The sequence below is a fragment of the Pelodiscus sinensis genome, chromosome 14, assembly GCF_052426305.1.
Source record: "Pelodiscus sinensis isolate ZL-2025 chromosome 14, ASM5242630v1, whole genome shotgun sequence".
Lineage (NCBI taxonomy): Eukaryota > Metazoa > Chordata > Testudines > Trionychidae > Pelodiscus > Pelodiscus sinensis.
The window spans coordinates 17435483-17456853 of record NC_143065.1 but is presented as its reverse complement, the minus strand read 5'-3'; the positions used below and the strand labels follow the sequence as shown (position 1 = coordinate 17456853).

At 41.9% G+C, this 21371-nt stretch overlaps 1 protein-coding gene across 7 annotated transcripts in view; it reads left to right on the top strand.

The window, feature by feature from the left end:
- CGNL1 (cingulin like 1) overlaps positions 1-21371 on the top strand; it is a 134925-nt gene that overhangs the window by 90848 nt on the left and 22706 nt on the right. For all 7 annotated transcript variants that reach the window (XM_025190061.3, XM_075897322.2, XM_075897323.2 and 4 more), the window contains 4 exons: positions 6202-6408; positions 6864-6968; positions 19734-19886; positions 20621-20791. In XM_025190061.3, coding sequence (XP_025045846.3) covers positions 6202-6408; positions 6864-6968; positions 19734-19886; positions 20621-20791 — 636 coding nt within the window. The remainder of the gene's footprint in view (positions 1-6201; positions 6409-6863; positions 6969-19733; positions 19887-20620; positions 20792-21371) is intronic.

Genomic DNA, 21371 nt, shown 5'->3' with positions numbered 1-21371 from the left:
AGGGAGAAAAATAAAACAAAAAGGAGCCACTGTTAGAGTGCCTGCTAATTAGTAAAACTCTATGCTGCATTTCAAAAAGCAAAAATAAATGAAGACCGAGGATATTACCACAAAGTATATGTCAAGTTACAGCATCAGCAGAAATTCATTTCAGAGCTCTTTAACCAATATGTATGTTCAGAAAAATTGACTGCCTTTTTGTGTACTTGCAAAAGACTAGAACTTTTCATCCTGTGTGTGTTGCCAGTTTTTGTATAAAGAGTTCATTAACCCAATTGTACAGTCTGAGTGATTTCCGAGTTACAGCTTTATCAGAGTAATTTGCATATTTTTGTTATTGCTTACTAGAAAACAATTAGTGAAAACAATTATTCTTTGTAGAATAAGAGCCTCTTGTGTAACTTTTCAGTACTGTTCTCCTTTTTTCCCCTTCTTCTGTGTTGGTTTTCCAGTAGCATACAGCACTGTATGTCTTTGTTGCTGGTATGTCCTTTTACACCTGGAGAGAAATCTCCATTTAAAAGCAATTGCTTTTGTTTCAGTGTGCAAATGAAATACTGCTTATCTCTCTTTCTTGTCAAAAGAGCAAAAATACTATAAAATAGGTATCACCCCTCTTTTCATTTTATCTACAAAAGAATTCATTTCACTTCCACTGGGCAATTCATTTTGTATTTCTGAGATGAATGTAAATATAATCTATATGATGTCGTGCTTATATATTTTTGAAGTTACTAATGCAAAAGTCAATGGGACTTTGTATGGGAAATAAGGATCTGTACTGAGATTCCTTTGTAAGATTAGGGCCTAAATGCCAGGATCAAGAAAAAAACATTTTATCACAGAGCAGTCTTACCTGCCTAGTGGATGTTTTGGATGAAAAATAAGTGAAGAGCCACAGTTCAGGTCCGACTACGGGTCACCGCTATGAGTTGAAGAGTTTACAAATGTGTATGCTGCATACACATTTAGGCTTGCTTTATCAGCTCTTTTCAGGATTGTTCTGTTATTTGATTCTTCCTTCCACAACCTGCTACACCACATATAATGATAACAATGACACTCCCCTTCCAGCATCTCCTCCTCGTTTATATCTTCCCCCCCTACCCGTAGACTTATGTCTGACCCTCTGTTCTTTTGTTAACATGGGTTTAATTTTGAATATAACAAACCCCAATTCTTTATCAGTTTCAGAAGATTATCATGATTTCATTTACTTTTAAACATTGTTTATTCATTTTTGCAAAACAGTATTAAAATAGGCATTCTGTTTATAGATTCTAAAGTGAAAGAAATTCACTGAAGAGACGTATAAACAATGGGACAAATTTTAAACAAGGCATATGATACGTACAGAGCGAAGATTAGCTCTGAAGATTCAAATGCTGCAACTAAGAACATTGCCAAAAAAACCCAAACCCTATGAATACACAGTGTAATGCCATGTCATGTGAGAACAGCCAAAGCAGCTTTATTATAATTTTGTCTTAATGCATTATATTTTTGTTTCTAAACAAGTATACAAAAGTATACAAAACTTTAAGCATCCCATCATATATTAATAAAACAGAGTAACAAAACTCAGACGCTAAACTCCCAACACCTCTGCCCCTATCTCCCAGTAAAACATAGAGCAACCCACAGCAACTCACGTATAGTTAGATTAAAACTCCTCTTGAGTACACACACACTCACTTCCTCCTCAAAGACTTGCATTGCTCTTGAGGTCTATTAGGTTTTCCTAAATTTACTTCAAAAAATGCTTAAGTATGAGATTACACTTACCTAGGGGCATAAGATGGGATGCAGTAAAATAAATAGATGACAGACAAAAGGCTGCTGTGACACAGTGGCTACTACTTAAAAGTGTAATAATGCCTAAGAAGTGACTGGAAGATAGCTAATGTGATGCCAATTATCAAAAAGAGCTCTAGAAGTGACCGTGGCAATTATAGACTGGTAAGTACCAGACAAATTGGTTGAAACTATAGTAAAGAACAGAATTGTCAGACACATAGCTGAATGTAATTTGTTGAGGAAAAGTCAACATGGTTTCTGTAAAGAGAAATCATGCCTTGTTTATCTATTAGAATTATTTGAGGAGATAAACAAGCATGTGGACAAAGGGGATCCAGTGTACAGTAAACTTCCGATAATCCGGCACCTTTAGGACCCAGGGAGTGCTGGATTATCAAATATGCCGGACTATCAGAAGGGGGGGGGATATGAGGGGTCAGGAGTGGGGTGGGAGGGGATGCCACCCCAGACCCCTCATAGCCCCCCCTTACGATAGTCCGGCTCTGCCCCAGGCGTCCCTGATTCAGCCGCTGCTGGTCAGTTTCAGCAGCAGCTGAATTGAGGATGCCTGCAATAGAGCAGCTGGGGTGCTGCCGGGTTGGTCCTGCAGCACCGAGGGGCGGCGCTACGGCACCAACCTAGCAGCACCCCAGCTGCTCTTGGGGACGCCTGGGACAGAGCAGCTGGGGTACTGCCCGGTTGGTCCCATAGCGCTGCCCCTCGGGGCTGCGGGACCAACCCGGCAGCACCCCAGCTGCTCTGCCCCAGGTGTCCCCAAGAGCAGCTGGGGTGCTGCCGGGTTGGTCCCGCAGCCCCGACGGGCAGCGCTACGAGACCAACCCGGCAGCAACCCGGCAGCACCCCAGCTGCTCTGCTCCCGGCTTCCCCGATTCAGCTGCTGGTCAATTTCAACAGCAGCTGAATGGGGGAAGCCTTTCCGGCTGCCCCAGCACTTCCGAGTTCCTGATGGTGCCGGACCATCAGGAGTCCCAGAGCATTGGATGCCAGACTAATGGAGTTTTACTGTACTTAGATTTCCTGAAAGCCTTTGACAAGGGCCCTCACCAAAGGCTCTTAAGCAAAATAAGCTGTTGTGGAATAAGAGGGAAGGTCTTCTCATGGATTGACAACTGGTTAAAAGACAGGAAGCAAAGGATAGAAATAAACGGTCATTTTTCAGACTGGAGAGAGATAACTAGTTGTGTTCTCCAGGGGTCCATACTGGGACCAATCCTATTCAACATATTAACAAACAATCTGGAGAAAGGGATAAACAGTGAGGTGGCAAAAATTGAAGATGATACCAAACTGCTCAAGATAGTTAAGCAGACTGTGAAGAGCTTCACGGGAGCTTCAAAAAACTAAGTGACTGGGCAACAAAATGGCAGATGAATTTTAATGTTGATAAATGCAAGTAATGTACATTGGAAAAAATAATCCCAACTATATGTATAAAAGGGTGGGGGGACCAGTGTTCCCTCTAAACTGTGGGGCAGCACAGCTTCACAAGTGATTAATCAGCCCCGCCCAGTCAGTCAGCTCCTTGTGGGGACCGTTGAGCCTCTGACTGGGCTGGGCTGATTAATCACCCATGAAGCTGTGCTGCCCCACAGTTTAGAGGGAACACTGGTGGGGACTAAACTAGCTGCTATCACTCAAGATAGATCTTGGAGTCATTGTGGAAAGTAGGGATGTAACAGATTAACCTGTAAACCTCACCTTTAATGGGTGAGAATTGCTGTTTCTGGTTAACCTATAGCGGCTAAAGCAGCCCCTGTCCATGGCATGCTGGTTCCCTGGGAGTAAGATTGGCAGGGGCCTCCTCCCCAGAAGCAGGGCTGGCAGGAGCCCGGGCTCCAGTCCTGGGGATGCAGCTTTGCTTAAATAAGCTTGATACTGCAGAACTCGCAGCGCAAGTTATGATGTAACCGCTATGCTCTTTAGTGGTTACATGCTTATATTTTTAACTGCATGTTTACATGCCTAGTGGATAGTTCTCTGAAAACATCCACTTGATGTGCAGCAGTAGTCAAAAAAGCAAACAGTGTTAGGAATCATTAAGAAATGGTTAGAGAATAAGGCTAGGTCTGCACTATTGGGTTCTATCATAAAAAGGTATGCAAATTGTGTTTCACAATTTGCGTAGCTTTTTCTGCTTGTTTTTCTGGAAGAGGCTTTTCTGCCATTTGGCCCCATCTAGGGCTATGCTGCTTGTCTACACTGGCATGTTCTCAAGCAAAAACTCTTTTGCGAAAGTGTTCTTCTGCAAAAACTCTTCCAGAAGAGAGCGTCTACACTGGCATGTACTTTTGCGCAAGAGTATCCATGCTAGTGTAGATGCTCTCTTGCGCAAGAAAGCTCTGATGGTCATTTTAACCACAGGGCTTTCTTGCTCAAGGAATTCATGTTGCCTGTCTAAACTGGCCTCTTGCACAAGAACAGTTGCGCAAAAGGGCTTATTCCTGAGCAGGAGCATCAGAGTTCTGGTGCAAGAAGCCCTGATTTCATACATTAGAACGTCAGTTTACTTATGCAAGAACACACGGCCAGTGTAGACAAGCAGCAAGTTTTTGCGCAAGAACAGCCGCTTTTGCACAAGATTGCGCCAGTGTAGATACAGCCTAGATGTGAAATGAGGAATACAGGGCTCCTTGAAAGAGCATGCTTGCTCTTCTGCAAAAAAAAGCAGAAGCGCAAACGCGTTCCCTGGATGCAGCAGCATAGACGTAGCCTAAGACAGAAAACATCTTATTGCTTCTATAGAAATCCATGGTACAACCACATGTTGAATGCTGCATGCAGATGTGGTCATCTCATCTCACCATCATATCTTGGCATTGGAAAAAGTTCAGAACAGGGCAACAAAAATTATTGGGTTTTGGAATGGCTGCTGTATGAGGAGAGAGTAATAAGACTAGGACTTTTCAGCTTAAAACAGGGGATGCTAAGAAATCTATAAAATCATGACTGTGGAGAAAGTAAATAAGGAAAAGCTATTTACTTGTTTCCATAATGCAAGAAGAAGGTATTTCTTCACACAACCTGTGGAACTCCTTGCCAGAGGATGTTGTAAAGACCAGGATTTTAACAGGGTTCAAAAAAGAGCTAGATAAATTCATGGAGGATAGGTCCTTCAATGGCTATTAGCCAGAATGTGTAGGAATGGGTGACAGGGGATGGATCACTTGATGATTGTTCTGTTCATTCCCTCTGGCTTTGGGTTTGCTCCAAAAGGCCTCCAGTTGATAGTGTTGCTTTATCTATATTAGTGGTTCCCAACATTTTGATACCAGGGACCGTAAACCCATTTACAAACTTTCTGTGCACTGGTAACATTTTATTTGCATATTCATTATGCAAACAAATATGCAAATAAATGTTATCGGATCACCAGAGCCCCAACCTCCAGAGTACCTCAGTGCCAGCCCTAGCCCCTAGAGCCCTCCACGACCCCCCCAGCACCAGCCACTGATCCCAGAGTCCTCTGCCCCCTGCCCCCGTGCCAGCCTCCTGCCCTCAGAGCCCTCCAGTGCCAGCCTCCTCCCACCACCAGACCCCCTCAGGGCCAGCTTCCTGTTTCCAGAGCCCCGCTGCACCCCGCTCCTGAGCCTCCCCTTGTCCCCAGAGCCCCCCAGTGCCAGCTTCTGCCTCTTAAAGAACCCCGACCCCCAGATCTTCCCAGCACTAGCCCTGCCCCCAGAACTCCCAGTGCCTCCCTGCCCCCCTCACCTAGCCCTGCACTGCCTCCCAGCTGCCAGCTGAGTGCTGCTGCCTGGGTCAAGACTGCTCTAAGGCTGCTGTGCTGGGCTCTGCACAGCTGTCCTGCTGCATAGCAAACTGCTCTTTCGCGGCTGAGAAGAGACCCTGCCCCTGCCCTGCCAGGCCTGGCAACAGCCCAGCCCCCAATACATGCACGGGATCATTGGTGTCTGAGGCACAAGCGACAGGGGGCTGGTGCACATTTCTGGTGGCTCGAGAGTTCCTCCCAAGGCTGTTAATAGTTGGGGCCTAAAGTGCAGGGTTACTCAGCCCGTGTGCGTCTTGGGCTCATGGCACCCACCCGACAGCTGGGTGATACTAGCCTCCCCCCAGTACCCGCTGGTTTGAGTTAGGGATGTTAACTAACGATTACTTTTACTAGTCGATGGAATTTCCATCAACTACTCGACTAGTTGATAGGCACGTCTGCATTCCTTCCGCTGGGGCTCTTGTACATTTCAAAGGAGGAATGCGGAACTCCACGTGCAGCCCAGGGCCAGCGGGAACCGCTGATCTAGATGCATCATAAAAGTTTTCCATATTTAAAATTGTCATCCAGGATTACATGGACTGAGAGCTGTTTTTACAGTTGTCTTTAAAAATGGAGGTTTTGTGTAACTGTTACTTTTACTCTTTTCTGACTAGAATGCTGCGCTCTCAGCCAGTGAAAGAGACACTGCCAAACAGATGCAAAATAGTGCAGAAAATCAAGTGAAGGAGTTGGCTGAGCAAAATGAACAACTGAAGAGAACAATTAAAGAGCTAGAGGGCAAAATTAAACAACTTCTTCAACAGATTGATAACATGAAAGGAGAAGATGATACAATGAAGGAAAAAATAGAGAGATATGAGGTAAGTTACAAAACCAGCCAGGTAACTGGTGTAGTGTTCCTATTTGTTATTGGGTGGGCACATTGCACAAAAATAAAAGATGAGATGAAGGCAGGCAAAATCATTGGTGCAGGGAGACCTGTGCAAAGCATGTGAGCTTTAGGGAGAAAGCAGGTTGGAGCCTCGTCTACAGGTACTAGGAGGATGCTTCGGCCAAAACAGCAGTGTAAAAATAACACTGAAAGGGAGAGATGGGCATGTTGGTGATGTGCCTGAGTGAGTATAAGAGGAAATGGGAGCTTGTAAGTAGGGAGTAGTGGAACATGGACTTTTGGTGATATAGCAGGCAAGAGGAAGCCAGTGACGGTGTTTTTATAAGTGTTTGCAGTTTTATGCTTGTTTGTAGGTCTTCCAGAGGCAGGCTAGGGAGACAGCAATATCAGCGTTCCTGAGTCTGTCAAACGTTTGTATTGTAGAAAGAAAAGCAACATTTAGAAAGTGTCCTGGCACATGCTGTGAAGGAAAGAAAGGAATTGGTGTTGGTGAAAAAATCTTTGGAAATCCAGCTGGAGGATATGCGGGTAAGTACAACAGCTTAGTCAAAATATTAACTGTCCTTGTTTGTTCTCTTAAGTAATTACAGCTTCCTTCTGCAGCAGTGACTTTCTCTGGCCCTGTTTAATTCCCATTCTATTACATTTTGCTCTCCCAGCTGTATTTAGATCTCTCTTCTCAGCATAGCTTCATCTAAACAAATTTGCTTCCTTTAAAAAAAAATCTTGGGTGGAGGGAAAATCAGTTGTCAGTGAACTGGTCTAGTTTTTGACAAATCTACATAGCATTTTAAAACTCTGTCAGCACTGGTTGTGTTTCAGCTAGACTTCACATGTGTGAAGAAGAGGCTGTAACCTGGCAGGCATATAAGTAAGACAAATCGAGCAGGAAGAATTAAAGTTCACGGTGAGTGATAGGATGGGGGATGGCAGTTCTCCCTCCCATCCCAGATCTCAGTTACAGAGTTGAGGAGGAGAAGAGATGGAGAGAGGAATTACTACAGGTGAGAAACCTCTAGCTTGCTCTACTCACAGCAGGAAAACAAATATGAAGAAATTTGGAGGCTTCTCTGATGGGCAGATATTCGTAAAGATGGCTTGTGCTCCACTGGAAAGATAGGGACATGTCACTAGCCTCTTTAAGAGGGAATGGGATCTATTTTTCCTGGACTGATTGAGCTTACAGGAAGCCACCTAAGTTTTACAAAGGGGGATACCGCTGCAGGTAGTGGTAGGCAGATGCCTGCAGACACTGTAGGGGGTTAGAAGGCTCCTGCAGGACCCTGCATCAGTTGGGAAGGTCTGTGTAGAAGATCAAATCCAGGTAAGAAGTGCTAGGAAAGCAGGAAGACAAGCCCACAGGGAGGAGGGCTATGGCCCAGCTAAAACAGAATTGAAAACTGTAGGATTGAGTTCTATTTTGAAAGACTTTGTGCAAGACTTAATCAATTATAAATTGTACCCTGCAAAGTGGATGTTTTGAATGTCTGGATTGTGTAGATTTTTAATGGGCCTTGAGTGAAGGGGAAACTGAGGCAAGGGTCAGCAGAGCCATGCTTGGCCAACTAATGGTAGTACAGGGCAGGCATATCCTTTAATAGAATACATCCTAGAGTAGCTCAAAAGGGCACAAACCCAATTTTTTTTCCCTGGCACATTACCTTTATGAGCATTATAAAAGCACCAGTGTTTCTAAAATACTAATAGAGACGTAGCTGTGTTAGTCTGGTCTTTCTGAAACAAAAGACAGGACTATGCAGCACTTTAAAGACTAACAAGATGGTTTATTAGATGATGAGCTTCCATGGGCCAGACCCACTACCTCAATTTGATCTGAGGAAGTGGGTCTGGCTCACAAAAGCTCATCACCTAATAAACCATCTTGTTAGTCTTTAAAGTGCTGCATAGTCCTGTCTTTTGTTTCTAAAATACTAAATTGTAAAATTCACCTTGGAGCAAGTCTAGAAGGAAAGATTAAAGGGATTCTGCAAGATAAATCACACCTAAAATATATGGGTTTCAAGTGTCACTCTACTTCACTGTACTACACACCACAAAGTGAATGTGGATACAGATGGGTTCTACGGCAAAGGAAAACTTTCTTGATGAGTCTGTTTTTCATGGTTCAATTCAATGTGAATTGAATGGAAAACATGATGAAACTAAGAAAAAATGTGAAGATTAAGTTAGATTTTTAAAATTGTTTCCATTTTAGGAATTTAAGTTACTTACTGCATAGGGTAATGAAATTTTGTTTTTTAAAATGTCATTTTTAATCGAAATTTTTTAAATCAAAATAGTAAATCATCTCCCTGCTTTCAGGTTCTCTTTTCATGGTTTGATTTGTTCCAAGTTGTTAGCTAATGCATTGTCAGTGTTGGTCTTGCGATGCCTGACCATTACCTCTAGGCCTGGCTTATTAGCACTTTTAATAACGTGGTAATCTATTTTTATACATTTTTAATGCCCCACAGTAAGAGTGTGACTCTTATCTATGCTTATCACAGTTACAAAACATGTCATTATTAGACCCTTAAATATGGTAGAAATGTATTTATGATGATAATTAAAATAAAAACTTATTCCTACCAGTAACTTTAATGGAGAGTTTATTTGGTCGTTTTGAAAGGGCTTGAGATGGCAGTCACTCAGTCAGGGAATAAAAACATAAGAATGACTATACTAGGTCCATCAAGCTTAGCCCAATATTCTGTTTTCTGACAGTGGCCAATGCTAGATGCCCCAGAGGTAGTGAACAGAACAGGTAATCATCAGGTGATCCACCCCTTGCTGCTCATTCCCAGCTTCTGACAAACAAAGGGGCGGGATACCATTCCTACCCATCCTAACACAGTCATCTGACTTAAGCATCTAATCACACAGCACAAACAGGAAATTATGAATAGTGAATACTTGAAGCAGTAGCTGTGGAAAATTGTTTGTGAGCAATCCATGGGCGGGAAATACGTTCAGAAAGCCATTCAGCAAATCATTTTCTAAATAACTAGTCAGGCAAACTCTGAAGATAATTTGCAAACACAAAGATGGACTAAATTTGTTGAACTGACGTTTTACTATATACTGTTTGGTTGGCTCTAGTTTGAGAATAATCCTGATTTCAAGGAAGGGAGTGGTTCAAGGATGGGAGTGGTTCATCTGACTGATTGTGGCAGAGTTCTGTCCATATTGCAACACTGCTCCTGCAGAACCATGCTTAATAGTTTTTTGAACAGTGGTAGTCAGCATGGTCTGATGCTTCATTGTGAGAAGGGTTTTAATTTACATTCTTTTGTACACCATTTGAACTGTAACCTATTTCTAAAGAGAACATATTAATGATGTGAAATGAGTCCTAGAGTTAGCTTTTTTTGGGGTAGGGACAATCTCTTTTTATTTCTGTTCAGTGCCTGGCACAGTAGGATTCTAATTCCTGATTTTGTGCTTTCACACTACAAATAACTAATAATGGAGTAGCACAGCAAGAACCAATAAAACTAAATAAAGCTGTACCTATTGCAGCAAAACAGCAAGATGTGATACTTCTCCTTCTCAGATTTCTACTCAAAATGGTTAAAGCTGCAAAACACTTCAAAGTGGTTATTGTGGGTAGTTGGAATGAATAGTTTCATTCAAAGTGGACTTCACTAGCTAGAATGATGTGAGCTTATTGCAGTTTTCAGCCACACAAGCTCAGACAAACAGGGGTTTTGTGTGTGTAGTATGACTTTTGTTTTTTAACCACCTTTCTGTTTTCCAGCATTGTAGAAACCAAACATATGCCAAAATTTCCCTAGGGTCTTACACAGTCCCTGAGAACAGGAACTTCTAGGAGTTTCCTTAGTGCTATCTCAAAGAAAGTTGCTTACTCTTTCCATTACTCACCTTCATCACAGAACTCAGAGGCTATTAAAAAAAGACAAAAAAACCCCAACAGAAACGGATTATTCTAAATCCTTTGCCATCACTGCAAAACATAGCGTCATGAATTGAAAACTTCAGGCAAATAACTGATCTTGCTCAAGTCGATGGAAGTTGTGCCACTAACTTCAAAGGAATCAGATTTTGGCTCTTTAGCCATGGATGGAAAAACATATAAAGCTTTTGTTGTCATAAGTCAAAAATGTGTCCATGACTCAGGCCGCTTTTCTAGTATTATCCTAGCTTGAGTAAGAGCAGCTACACTATGAAATATTGAGCTACACAGAGCAATTGTGGTAGCAGCTGGTAAGTTATTAAGTTGCACTGTAGCCTATACCCCCATGAGGACCAGCCAACTCAAGATAAAAGAATATCACACGTAAATTGGTGTGTGGATGGGACTCAAGTTTGGGATAATTGCTCAAACTGTAACTTGAGCAACTGCAGTGATGACAAGCCCCTAAATGTACTAAAGAGCGTTCCCAACTTTCAAATACTGCATTCTTATAAAGTATGCATATGAGATTGAGCTATTTACTCATTTGGATACTCAGTAGTAAAGTTGGATTTGTTATATTCAACAATATTTTTAATACTTTGAGCCAAGAGAGACCATGAAAATGTGGGAAGTCAGTTGTTCCATTTCCTGGAATAATATTGTGATTAGTCTCTAAAATATATTCTCAGATTCAAAATGCTTAATTGTTTGTCACTGTTTTTCCTTTCTGCCTCTCTTCCCCATTCTGGAAAAGCTAAGAAGGAATTAATGGTTTATACTGCATAAGGATGATCAAATGGAATATAGAATGCCTATCTTTCCATGAATGATTGTAGAAATACAGTAATATTCAATATAAAAAAATGTAGGCAGGATATCTCAAACTTGTTTGCAGTGCTCTCTTCCGAAGTGGTATCTAATTTTGAATACCACATCTAAAATACTACCCTACTATAATGAATGTCAGTCTTTTTTTATTCTGTTTGTTTTCACACTGTCAGCCTAAAGGATGCTGAGGCATTGTGGATGGTTGAATGAATTCAGTTGTAATGTTGACATCTGAAAAGTGTATTTTAATTGAACTCTAAGGATGAAATGTGTAGAACTGGGGAGAAAACAAAATAAGTAAAATGCTCTAAATCTAGTAAAACTTCTTTGAAAAAAATGTAAACTGCTGCAGGTTGCCAGCAATGGCCATGCATTTGTGGGCTACCCATTTCCAGCAGTGATTTGTTAGTCTTGCTTAGAAATTATGTAAGTGCATTTTAAAGCCATATACTGTGTGTGTGTGTGTGTGTGTGTGTGTGTGTGTGTATATATATATATATATATATATATATATATAAAAATGTACTATAATGTTTCCAACAGCTGAAGCCTTTGGTTCTGCTGCCAACAGTTGACAGTTCAAGAACATTGGTCTAATGGTTATGCCATGGGTGGAAATCAGAAGATACAGGTTTCAGCCATGATTCTAACACTCATTTATCAATTGAATTTGATAGGCTATGCAACCTTTCTCTACCTCAATTTCTCCATCTATGAAATGGGAACAATCCCAGCTCATGTAGTTAATTTATTAACATTGGTGAAGTGCATTGAGATACTTTGGCCATGTCTTCACTCGATGGAAGATCGGTGCTGCCACTATCAATCTTCCGAAGTTTGATTTAGTGAGTCTAGTTAAGAAGACTCGCTAAATTGAAATCAGAAGGAGCCTCCACCAGCTGCTGCTACTCCTGCTTCTGCAAGGAGTAAGGAAAGCTGACGGGAAGGTTTGCTGCAGTTGGCCTCTTGCTGTGGGAGTGGCAGGGAATCGTGAAACAAGGTCAACTCTAGCTACACAATTAACATAGCTGGAGTTGCGTATCTTGATTTGAATTCCCTATATGAGTGTAGACCTGGCCTCAGATTGAAAGTGGTAAGAAATGCAATGAATAACTAGAACTGGTCAGAAAAAATCTGACAAAACATTTTTTTCCCGTTGGCAATTGCTAGTTCAGCAAAATCTAAAGGTTTTATGATTTATTTTGACAAAATTCTGACAGAACCCTGCCTGTTTCCTGATAGAATGCCTGGGAAGCTTCATAGTCAGAGACCTCCGGGCTTCCAGCATCCACAGTTGTAGAGTAGCCAGTCAGGAGGACTGGCCTGGAGCCAAGACTCCATTCTCTGTTGTAGAGAACTTAACATTTTTGTTTAGAATCAGAATGAAACCAAAGTTGAAAATATTGTTATGCTCCATGAAGCAGAATTACTTTTTTAATATTAAATTAATAGAGCTCAGAATAATACAAATGTGTTAATTTTTGGAAGCAGTGCTGTAAAATCATCTGTGGTGGGTATACTTGGTGAATATCTCATGGTACACTGTTTATACTCTTCCACTCGCAATCTTTTCTCATTGGTTATCAGAAGTATTATGATAATACTGCTGAAGTATTGCTATGAAAACTATTAAGTTTGAGGGCATATTATAGGAAATGTAATCTCTAAAAAGAGGAACTATATCTTGAATCATACTCTATAATGGAGGCTTCCTTCCTAATTACCTGTTAGCAGCAGCTCTGTAGGGGGACAAGTGTAGAGCCATACTGCTACCGAGAGAGCACCATTAGTGTAGAGTCTGAGTACTCACAGCTGGAACTCTTTATTGGGTACAGTTAGTTTACTAGTCACCTTTTCTCAGACAGATGGAGGGAAGAGAATTGCTGTGATCTTACCTCCTTCCCCTGTAACACCTCCAGACTTTGTCAGACCCTAAGTTAAATGGAGAGTAGAGACTGCCAGAGCAGTTTTTTTTATGCTGTGGTAGCTACAGACCAAAAAAAACAAGTCTTAACATGACTCCGAAGGTAGGGCAGTTAATGTATCTTTTAGATGTAGGGATTTGGAAAATAAGAGAGAGAGAGAGAGAGAGAGAGAGCAATCCTGACAGATCATTAGGCCTTTCTGTTTATTGAATGGTCTGGAGTGACATTCTTGAAATAAGTATTCCAGTTTGTTGTTAGCTGACTGGAAACTGAAATTTTCACCCTCTGGAAAATTGCAAAATTTGGCCATTTGTTTCCATCCTGAATTGGGATACAACATTGAAAAAACAAAACTTTTCACAGAACTAAAAGTTTTTACAAAAATGGACATTTAGAAACACTTTGTTAAAAATTTTTTGATTGGAATGAAATATTTTGACATTCCCAAATTTGAAATGTTTCATTTCAGTTTGTTATCCTGAATTTAAAATAATTATTAGTCTGGGAACATGAGTGAAAAAAGAGTAGAGACGCAGGTATATGGAATTAAACTCATTTTCATTTCAGGATGTTAAGAGTATGGCCCAATATAATGAATACAAAAATGGTAGATTTGAAATTACCATTTTCCGAACACTACCACGTATCTGAACAACATTTATATGACTCAGTAGTTGATCCAGTGTGTTGCAATCCAGTAGTGTTAACGTGCAACAAGGAGTCCTGTAGCACCTTATAAACTTACAGATGTATTGGAGCATAAGCTTTCGTGGGCAAAGACCCACTTCGTCAGATGCATGTAGTGGAAATTTCCAGAGGCAGGTATAAATATGCAGGCAAGAATCAGGCTAGAGATAATGAGGTAAATTCAATCAGGGAGGATGAGGCTCACTTCTAGCAGCTGATCTGGAGGCGTGAACACCAAGAGAGGAGAAACTGCTTTTGTAATGACTAGCCATTCACAGTCTTTGTTTAATTCTGAGCTGATGGTGTCAAATTTGCAGATGAACTGCAGCTCAGCAGTTTCTCTCTGAAGTCTGGTCCTGAAGTTTTTTTGCTGCAGGATGGCTACCCTTAAATCTGCTATTGTGTGTCCAGGGAGATTGAAGTGTTCTCCTACAGGCTTTTGTACAGTAATTCCTCATTTAACACATGGTCGCTTAACACGTTTTTGTGATAGCACAATTTTTTTTTAGGGAACATTTTTTGAATTACACGACTGTCCCCGGAATAACACGATTTCCCCAGCATTGCTGGCGGCTGCATGGGGCTTCCCCCGCCTCCCTGCAAAGTGGCGGAGGGTTCGCTGCTCGCTACACCGTTCCCTAGCAATCCCCTCTCGCCAGACGCAGTGCAGGTCCCAGCAGACCCGTCACAGGGGCATACTCCCAACCCAATCCCCCTCTCCTCTCCTCCCCTTTCCTTCCCCAGAGCCAAACACCTCCCCTCCCTGCTGTTACCCAGTCCCCTTTCTCCCCCAACCTTATGTCCCGGTCCCAACAGACACCAATGCTTGAAACGCAACCCCCACCTTTTCCATTATTTTCAATGGGAAAATTGACCCCGCATAACACGTTTTCACTTAACACAATCATTTTCTGAAACATATCTATAGTGCTAAATGAGGAATTACTGTATATTGCCATTCCTAATATCTGATTTGTGTCCATTTATTCTTTTGCGTAGGGACTGTCCAGTTTGGCCGATGTATATAGTAGAGGGGCATCGCTGGCACATGATGGCATATATTACATTGGAAGATGTGCAGGTGAATGAGCCAGTGATGGCATGGCTGATCTGGTTAGGTCCTGTGATGGTGTTGCTGATATAGATATGTGGGCAGAGTTGGTATTGAGGTTTGTTGCAGGGATTGGTTCCTGAGTTAGAATTATTGTGGTATGGTGTATAGTTGCTGGTGAGAATATGCTTCAGGTTTGTGGGTTGTCTGTGGGCGAGGACTGGCCTGCCTCCCAAGACCTGTGAAAGTGAGGGATCGTTGTCCAGAATGGGTTGTAGACCACTGATGATGAGTTGGAGAGGTTTTAGCTGAGGACTGTAGGTGATGGCAGTGGTGTTCTGTTGGTATCTTTTTTGGGCTTGTCCCGCAGCAGGAGGATTCTGGGTACACATCTGGCTCTGTTGATCTTTTTCCTTACTTCCTCATGTGGATATCGTAGTTTCATCCTCCCTGATTGAATTTACCTCGTTATCTCTAGCCTGATTCTTGCCTGCATATTTATACCTGCCTCTGGAAATTTCCACTACATGCATCTAACGAAGTGGGTCTTTGCCCACAAAAGCTTATGCTCCAATACATCTGTTAGTCTATAAGGTGCTACAGGACTCCTTGTAGCTTTTGCAGATCCAGACTAATATGGCTACCCATCTGATTAGTGTTAACATGTAGTCCCTGCCCTTAGCTCCTATAAACAACAAAATCTATTCACATATAAAAATAACTTATATTGGTGAAAAGAATTCCAGGTGAAGTTGGTGATTGATAAGTGTCAGGACTTCTGATTTCTGCTGATAATTTTAAAGTTGAGAAACTAAACAGATTTGCTACAAAGCCATGCATGTTCCTCCCTCCTTCCCTGCTTCAGCACATTGCAAGCACAGAACAGCTTCCATTGGCATCATCATTCTGCCACGGTATAGTTCACTAATCTGTGTCTGTGGGATTTGTTTCTCAAGCATGTGTAAACAGTCTGTAAAACCAAATGGTTTGTGAAGGACTGAGGGGGAAGGGAGAAGAGATTTTTATGGCCTCTTGGAAGATGACACCTGAGCAGGGACCCAGGGATTTTCCAGCTTTTAGAACTACAGGCAGTCCCCGAGTTACGCGGATCCGACTTATGTCGGATCCGCAGTTACGAATGGGGCTGTTCCTCTCCCTGGTCTCCAGCAGACCAGGGAGAGGAAGCAAAGCGGCAGAACACGTGGGCAGCGGACAGGGCTGTCCGCTGCCCACACGCTCGGAGGCTTGGCTCTGCTTTGCCCCCCCCCGTCCGCCTGGTCTGCAGACCAGGGGGACGGGGGGGCAAAGCAGAGCAAAGCCGCGCTGCCCGCGTGTTCCACGGCTTTGCTCCCCGTCCCCCTGGTCTGCAGACCAGGGGGATGGGGAGCAAAGCAGAGCAAAGCCACGGAGCCCGGGGGCAGCGGGACAGCCATGGCACATCTGGGCTGTCCCGCTGCCCCCGTGCTCCGTGGCTTTGCTCCGGACACCTGTGGTACAGCAGCTGGGGCGCTGCCAGTTGGTCCCGTAGCGCCGCTCTGGGCGCTACTGGACCAACCGGGCAGCACCCCAGCTGTTCTGCCCCAGGCGTCCTGATTCAGCCACTGCTGGTCAGATTCAGCAGCGGCTGAATCAGGACGCCTGGGGCAGAGCAGCTTGGGTGCTGCTGGGTTGGTCCAGTAGCGCCGAGGAGCGGCGGCGCTACTGGACCAACCCAGCAGCACCCCAGCTGCTCTGCCCCAGGCGTCCCCAAGTCAGCCGCTGCTGAAACTGACCAGTGGCTGACTACAGGAAGCCCCTGCCCCGGGCTTCCTGGAATCAGCCGCTGATCAGTTTCAGCAGCAGCTGACTTGGGGATGCCTGGGGTTCTTAAGTTGAATCTGTATGTAAGTCAGAACTGGCGTCCAGATTCAGCCGCTGTTGAAACTGATCAGTTTCAGCAGCGGCTGAATCTGGACGCCAGTTCCGACTTACATACAGATTCAACTTAAGAACAAACCTACAGTCCCTATCTTGTACGTAACCCGGGGACTGCCTGTACAATGCTAAAATAAACCTCTTTAGGATTCTTAAATTTCTGTGTTGCCAGCTAGACTGGGAAGGGCTGAACAACATTTAGTAGCTCCTAGATGACCATGCTTTATCACTGTACGTTGTCTAGACATCTGCCTGTAACTCCAACACACACATTAGAAATGTCTGTGTTCATATGTGATAAACACCAGCATATGGAATTGGAATGGATGCCATGGACCTCAACGGAGAGATCATTTTTTAAAGCTATTGACACTCTTTTCTTGTTCCATATGCAAACCACAGCTGTAGTTAGTATTAATTATAAAGTGTCTGTGGAAGTGCTCACAAATGTGTTTAAAATATATTTTCAAATATAATAAAGCAAACCACATAAATGCCAGATATAATATTTAAAAGGCACTGCTGTGTAAGAACTTGTACATTGGGGGAAAAACCTATTTATCTTGCAGATATTTCTTGGTCCTTTTATAGCACATTTTATCCTTAGAGAGCTTTACAAAAGGACATCCACATCTTTAGTGCGTGCAGGTCCCTCCCCCTTTTTTTCCCCAGCTATGGGATGTGAGGCACACAAAGGTGAAGTGGCCTAAATTCATCCAGAAGGCCACCTGCAGAACTGGGACTAGAACCCAGGTCTTTTGAACATAGGTTTTTAAAAAGCGACTCTTAAATTTTAAATTGCTGTTAACTATTTCTGAATGTTTCTCCCAGTTTGAGTAATTAAAACAGATGAGTTGGTTTCCTTTTTCTGTATCATCTGTTTTTTGTGGATTTCAGTTTTTCATGCATGAACTAGCACATGCTGCACTATTTGTGTTGCACATGCTAGGGATTAGTGACTCTGGTGTCATGTTCTCACTGAATTTTTTTTTTTAATGTAATGGAAACATTTCAGTGAAACCTCAGTTTGATAAAAGCCAGCCCTGCTTAAACCTGATAGCAAACCTTTCGAAAAGCCAAGTGACCTGACAGAAAAAAGAGAGACCATTATTACCAGTGAGCCACAACGATTAAAACGGAAAATGCCTCTGAAGAAGTTCTCAGATTTGTTGAAGTGTAAGTGGAGGCCTGAGGAGGGTTCTCTAAGGAAAGATGGTTCCTTCTCTCGGATGATGCCACTGCCAAGGCTGCCGTGGTTCCCTCTGTTGGGATTCTCATGGGTGAGGATAACAAAGAGTTTGAAACTCACCAACATGAGACTCGTGCTCTCACTACAGCTAGGCTCCCCTCACCTCTATTACTGTCCTTAAACCTCAAAAAGGAGCAACTTGACATCAATCTCTTCACCTTAAAAAGGCAGCCAGTGAAAAATGGATGCAAGCTCTTAGCTTTGTTTCCATGATAATTTTGTGTCCAGTGTGCTTTTTAATTAGGGATAGAATATATGGTTGAAGATACCAAATAGTTCTGATTGAAGAGGTTAATTTCTTGAACATCTTCATTGATCTTCATGCATAGTTGGTGTTCTGCAGTTCCTAGCCCACTATGGGTACAGTTACACAGTGAGGCTATTTCGGGATACCCTGAATCTTTTGAATATGCCTGCCATTTCGAGAGAGGTCTCGAAATAACGGGCATGCTGTTTCGGCATCCATGTAACTCTCGTTCCACGAGGATTACGGAATATCACAAAATTGCAAGTTATTTCAAAATTTGACGCTGCATGGACGTGCCAAAATTTCAAAATATGCTATTTTGAAATTCAAAATAAGATACGCACTTTGCATAATGCAAACTGTGTATCTTACTTCGAGTTTAGGGTGCTGTGTAGATGCACCCTATGTGACTATACAGTACAGCTCTGCATCTCTTTCAAGGAAGATCCTTAATGCATGAAAAGAGGCCCAGCTGGAACAGTAACATAAAATGCTTTGGTAAAAGGGTTATTTAACTTGGCAAGCTTTTCAGGAGAGGGACCCCTGCCTAGTTCTCTTTGTACAGCACTTGAGACAATTATGCTTATTTCTGATTGGGGCTTTTGGGTGCTATGGAAATATAATTAAAACATTAATAAAAATAGTTTTCGTGTTTTTCTGGAAGAGTACTTTTGTTTATTACATCAACTCAAACACATTTCTTGAATGCTGAGGAAAAGGCTAAGCAAATCAAGGTGAAAGTGACTTTTAGCCAGAATAAGCAACAACAACAAAGGAAATATGAAACCAGAAATAACATATTGAATTCTGTATAGAAGATAAAATTTGCTAGGCACTGTGCAACTTCAGCTCACTGTGGACATTGCATGTGATAGAGCCAACAAGACACATGGCCATAGATCCTCAGAATTGTGCAGCATTTCAGGAACTTGCAGACATAAGAAAATATTACGTGGCTGTACAATGTTTTATTTGTCATAGATGGATTGTCAAAGCTTGATGTGGCAACTTTCTTTTTTATTTTGTGTTACAGCACACTATGATTTTTATTATTGTAGCTTCATAGGATATGTTAATGCAGTGTTCCCCAATTTTATTTGGCCAGCGGAATCCTTTAAAACTTGAAAGTATTTTGTGGAACCCCTAATAACAGTCTAATATATGGAGCTGAAAAAGTAGACCACAAATAAGTAAGGATAATAATAAACAAGTGCTAAACAAAGTCATGAGATCAACATTTAGTTTAATTACACACATTTAAAAACAAAAATCACATAATATTAATTTTAAAAAAATCATAAAATGTTATTGTAATGGAATTGTCTTGCTGAACCCCTATTTTCACTTTGTGGAACCCCGGGGTTCCGCGGAACACCATTTAGGAAACACTGTGTTAATTTATTCATCAAATTCCTCTGACTTCTCAGAGGGTTATGGCTGTCTTGTTTCACAATGTAACTTTTCCATCCAATGCAGAAAAAATTCAGTCAGCTTATTCAAGAACAGCAACAGTTAACTGAACAGTTAAAAGATGAAACTAACCAGAAGGAACAATTAAAGAGGATAAAGAATGAAATGGAAAATGAGCGATGGCAACTAGACAAGACTATTGAGAAGTTACACAAGGAGGTAAGGTTGCAGGAAAAAGAGCTACATGAGATTAGATATCTAATGGGAAAAAGCAAATAAACTGCCAAATTACAAAGAAAAGAGCTTAAAAGAAGTGTAAATGAAAGTGAAATGTGAACTTTGCTATTAGTGTATTTGACCTAGTGACTATCAATAAAAGCTTTCTGGACTGGAACAGAAGTTGGAAAGGTGCAATGTAAAAATACCATGGTAAAACACTCCTGCTTTGTTAAAATAAGATGCCATACTTGAGCTCTCTTCTATTATGTACAACTGACTGCAGTCAGTACTTGCTTTGCATAACTTGCAGCTGATTTCGCCAGTTGCTGCTTCATAGTTATATTTATTTTTGCCACCAAATGTGAGTAACCAGCTTAGTTTTGGTATGATAAAATATTCAGTGATGGCTTCATAGAATAAATCCTAATTTGTACAGATTTAAATACAAACCACCTGTAAAAACTTCTGTCATTCTGGGAAATGTATTATCCCACATTTTAGAAATTGTGTATTTTAGAGTTGTGTATTTTTAAGCTGGTGCATAGAATTTCAGCTAGGTAAATATACCAACTTGAAAATGTTCTCCACACAAAGAATTATGGCCCTAATTTTACATACGAGAGACTGGAGTTAGGAAGAAAAACATTTTCCTGTGGTGCTAATGAAGACAGATTCCTTTCTAGCATTGCTTTGCTCATAAGGAATTTTATGTGTCTGTGTTTGTGTTTTGCCAGATGGCTGAAATTGTTGAAGTGTCCCGGTCATCCACTCTGGAGCTTCAGAACCGGCTTGATGAATACAAGGAAAAAAATCGCAGGGAACTTGCAGAAATGCAGAGACAATTAAAAGACAAAAATGTTGAGTTAGAAAAGTCACGCCTCATAGCCACAAAAATGCAGGATGAGGTATTGGCTCAGAAGTCGAATGACATATTTAACCTTTGACCTAACTAGCCTCCTGAGACACTATTAAGAACTAAGACTCTTTGATATCATGCTCTTGCGCACTTCATCAGGAGAGATTGATCTCAGTCATCAAGTTTTTGTGTTTGATTTTGCAGGATGGTCATTAGGCTGGTACCTCTACAAGGGCAGTGGGGTTTACTGGATACAATAGACAAATGGCCCCAGAGCAGTTGCCCTCTCTATTTCCCCCATGCCGCAGGCCTATGCAGCCAAGAATCAGTCACAGCCTTGAAGTCTCTGCCTCTTTAGTATGTAAATTCTACCATAAAATCAGTCCAGCCTCTTCAGAGTTCTAACTACACTTGTTCAGTATTTGGAAAAGCTTTGAGAATGAACAGATCATAGAGCTTCTCAGTGTTATATATATATATATTAATAATTTGACCTTTCAGGCTGGAACATTCAATTTGTTTCTCTTTCTCTTTGACAAGACAGAGCAGCAACCTGAAACCTACAGGCTGCATGCGGTCCACTGAGGCTCCACCTGTGGCCCATGCACTCCTGTTTACCCCCACACTTC